Source organism: Colobus angolensis, unplaced genomic scaffold (genome assembly GCF_000951035.1).
Source record: "Colobus angolensis palliatus isolate OR3802 unplaced genomic scaffold, Cang.pa_1.0 Scaffold70, whole genome shotgun sequence".
Lineage (NCBI taxonomy): Eukaryota > Metazoa > Chordata > Mammalia > Primates > Cercopithecidae > Colobus > Colobus angolensis.
The window spans coordinates 1,561,528-1,564,030 of NW_012120710.1; the positions used below are offsets into that span (position 1 = coordinate 1,561,528).

Here is a 2,503-nt window from a genome sequence, read left to right on the forward strand (position 1 = left end):
TTTTTTTGTCAGTAGACAAGCACGTGATTGTGAGTAAGCCTTTTTCATAAATGTATGTAATTTTTTCTTATTGACATTCCATAGTTCCATAATTCCTGCACCAACTGTCTTGGGAAACAATAGTTAAGAGTCTATTTCATAAGACTTTCAAATCTTCTGGTTTGTAATTATGAAATTAAGAGTCTTATTTTGATGACTTTCCTGACACTTTGAATTTTCTATAGAAATAAGAATAAATTTTTAAAACCTTAGCTTTCTTTGACAAACTTCAGGCCAGTTCTCAGAGTAGCAGAGAGTACTGGAGCACGCCAACACCTCACTCAAATCTTTTTCATCTTTTTATAACTAAATTTATAATCTTTAGTTATCAGTGACCCTTGAATTATTTCTTGCCTAGTTCTACGAGCTATGCCAGTGCCAGGGGTTACTGAGCAATATTCCCTACAATTGCCTTATTTTAACAGCAAAATGTCCAGGCAACTATTGCAAGACTAAATATCTATGCCTCAAGAAACCTTTGCATTTGAAAATACCCATCACATGTTTTAATGTGTCTTCCAAGATTGGACATGAATCTGTCCAATGAAATCTGGACGTGAAAGAAATCTGTAAATTTTAATATTATTGTTACTTGAAATAATTTTCAGTTTGGAGATTTCTTGAGGCCAATTTTTTTTTTCGTTCATCCAGTTTACTAACTTCTATCTTCTCAATGTGCTACCTTGAACTGGTTTCTAAATCTCTCTGGAACTGATCTTCTTTTTACAAATTGGAAAAGTTCCAAACTCCCATCCAGGTCTATGAATTTATATCTATGATTATAGATAATACATTAGTAACAAATATCTGTTTAACAGATACTATATCCTTTTAAGAAGGTATCAATGGCTGGGCGCAGTGGCTCACGCCTGTAATACCAGAGCTTTGGGAGGCTGAGGCAGGTGGATCACGAGGTCAGGAGTTCAAGACCAGCCTGGCCAACATGGTGAAACCTCGTCTTTAGTAAAAATACAAAAAATTAGCCAGGCATGGTGGCAGGTGCCTGTAATCCCAGCTACTCAGGAGGCTGAGGCATCGCTTGAACCCAGGAGGCGGAGGTTGCAGTGAGCCGAGACCACACCACTGCACTCCAGTCTGGGCAATAGAGCAAGACTCCATCTAAAAAAAAAAAAAAAGTATCAATATTTATACCATGTTCCAGAACTTTTGAATGAATTTTTCTCTCATTTTTTCAGATGTTACCAATTTTTGTCACGCAAGTTGGAGCCCAGGTAAAATTATGCTTAATAATGTCTTGATTTTAAATCACCTTGGTGTGAAATATTTATTCTTACTTCAATTCACTAGATAGTTGTGAGGTTTTCAATGTACTTTGCACTGTATGAACCCTGATAATCACAAGAGCTTGCTTTCTGCATAGGTTTTCTTCAATGAACATCCACTTAATGATAGAAAAATATATAATTTTTGGATGGAGATGATGTCATATTACTCAAAGAATGAATGTTAGCAGTCTCCCATCATATGCTGACTCGAGTTTTGTAATATAGATCATAAGGCAGTTTAACATTTTATTAGAAATGCAAAATCTCTATAACCTTTGTATTTTAAGTTTTCAAGTCATGTTGTACATATATTACTACAAATATATTAAAATGTGTCTAACAGTTTGTGTTTATCTTTTTGCTTTTAGGGCACTATCCTAAGCTCAGAGGAATTGGTAAAAAAAAATTTTTTAATACTATTTCAAATTATTTTCACTTCTATCACAATGTTTTCTGTCCCCATACAGTCTCTCTTGACCATAAATCCTGAATATGGTGTGTACTACAATGAACTGAACATTCTTATAGTTCTTAACATTAGATTATCCTTTCTTTGTTTGGGGATTTTATCATACTTCTCCAGCTATTTTTCTATTAATTTGACTTAGCTTTTTTTTCAATTTATTGCTATCAGATTCAGTTCTATCCAGAAAGGCAATGCACATTTTTTAACTTCATAAGGATTGTAGTCTAGGATTATAAACTATTGAAATGTATACAAATGTAGAATAATATAAATATTAATTTTTTACGGCAAAGATTAAATTCCTTGACTTGGATTTTTTTTGTATTTTATTTTATTTTATTTTTTATTATTATACTTTAAGGTCTAGGGTACATGAGCACAACATGCAGGTTTGTTATATATGTATACATGTGCCATGTTGGTGTGCTGTACCCATTAACTTGTCATTTACATTAGGTATATCTCCTAATGCTATCCCTCCCCCCTCCCTCCTCCCCACAATAGGCCCCGGTGTGTGAGATGTTCCCCTTCCTGTGTCCAAGTGATCTCATTGTTCAATTCCCACCTATGAGTGAGAATACGCGGTGTTTGGTTTTCTGTTCTTGCAATAGTTTGCTCAGAATGATGGTTTCCAGCTGCATCCATGTCCCTACAAAGGACACGAACTCATCCTTTTTATGACTGCATAGTATTCCATGGTGTACATGTGCCA

General features: G+C 34.7%; 1 protein-coding gene across 2 annotated transcripts in view; it reads left to right on the forward strand.

Annotated features, from left to right (window-relative positions):
* The window catches only part of AMTN (amelotin), a 26,726-nt gene that overhangs the window by 15,153 nt on the left and 9,070 nt on the right, over positions 1-2,503 (forward strand). For both annotated transcript variants that reach the window (XM_011927110.1, XM_011927111.1), the window contains exons 6-7: positions 1,236-1,271; positions 1,694-1,720. In XM_011927110.1, the coding sequence (XP_011782500.1) occupies positions 1,236-1,271; positions 1,694-1,720 (63 nt within the window). The remainder of the gene's footprint in view (positions 1-1,235; positions 1,272-1,693; positions 1,721-2,503) is intronic.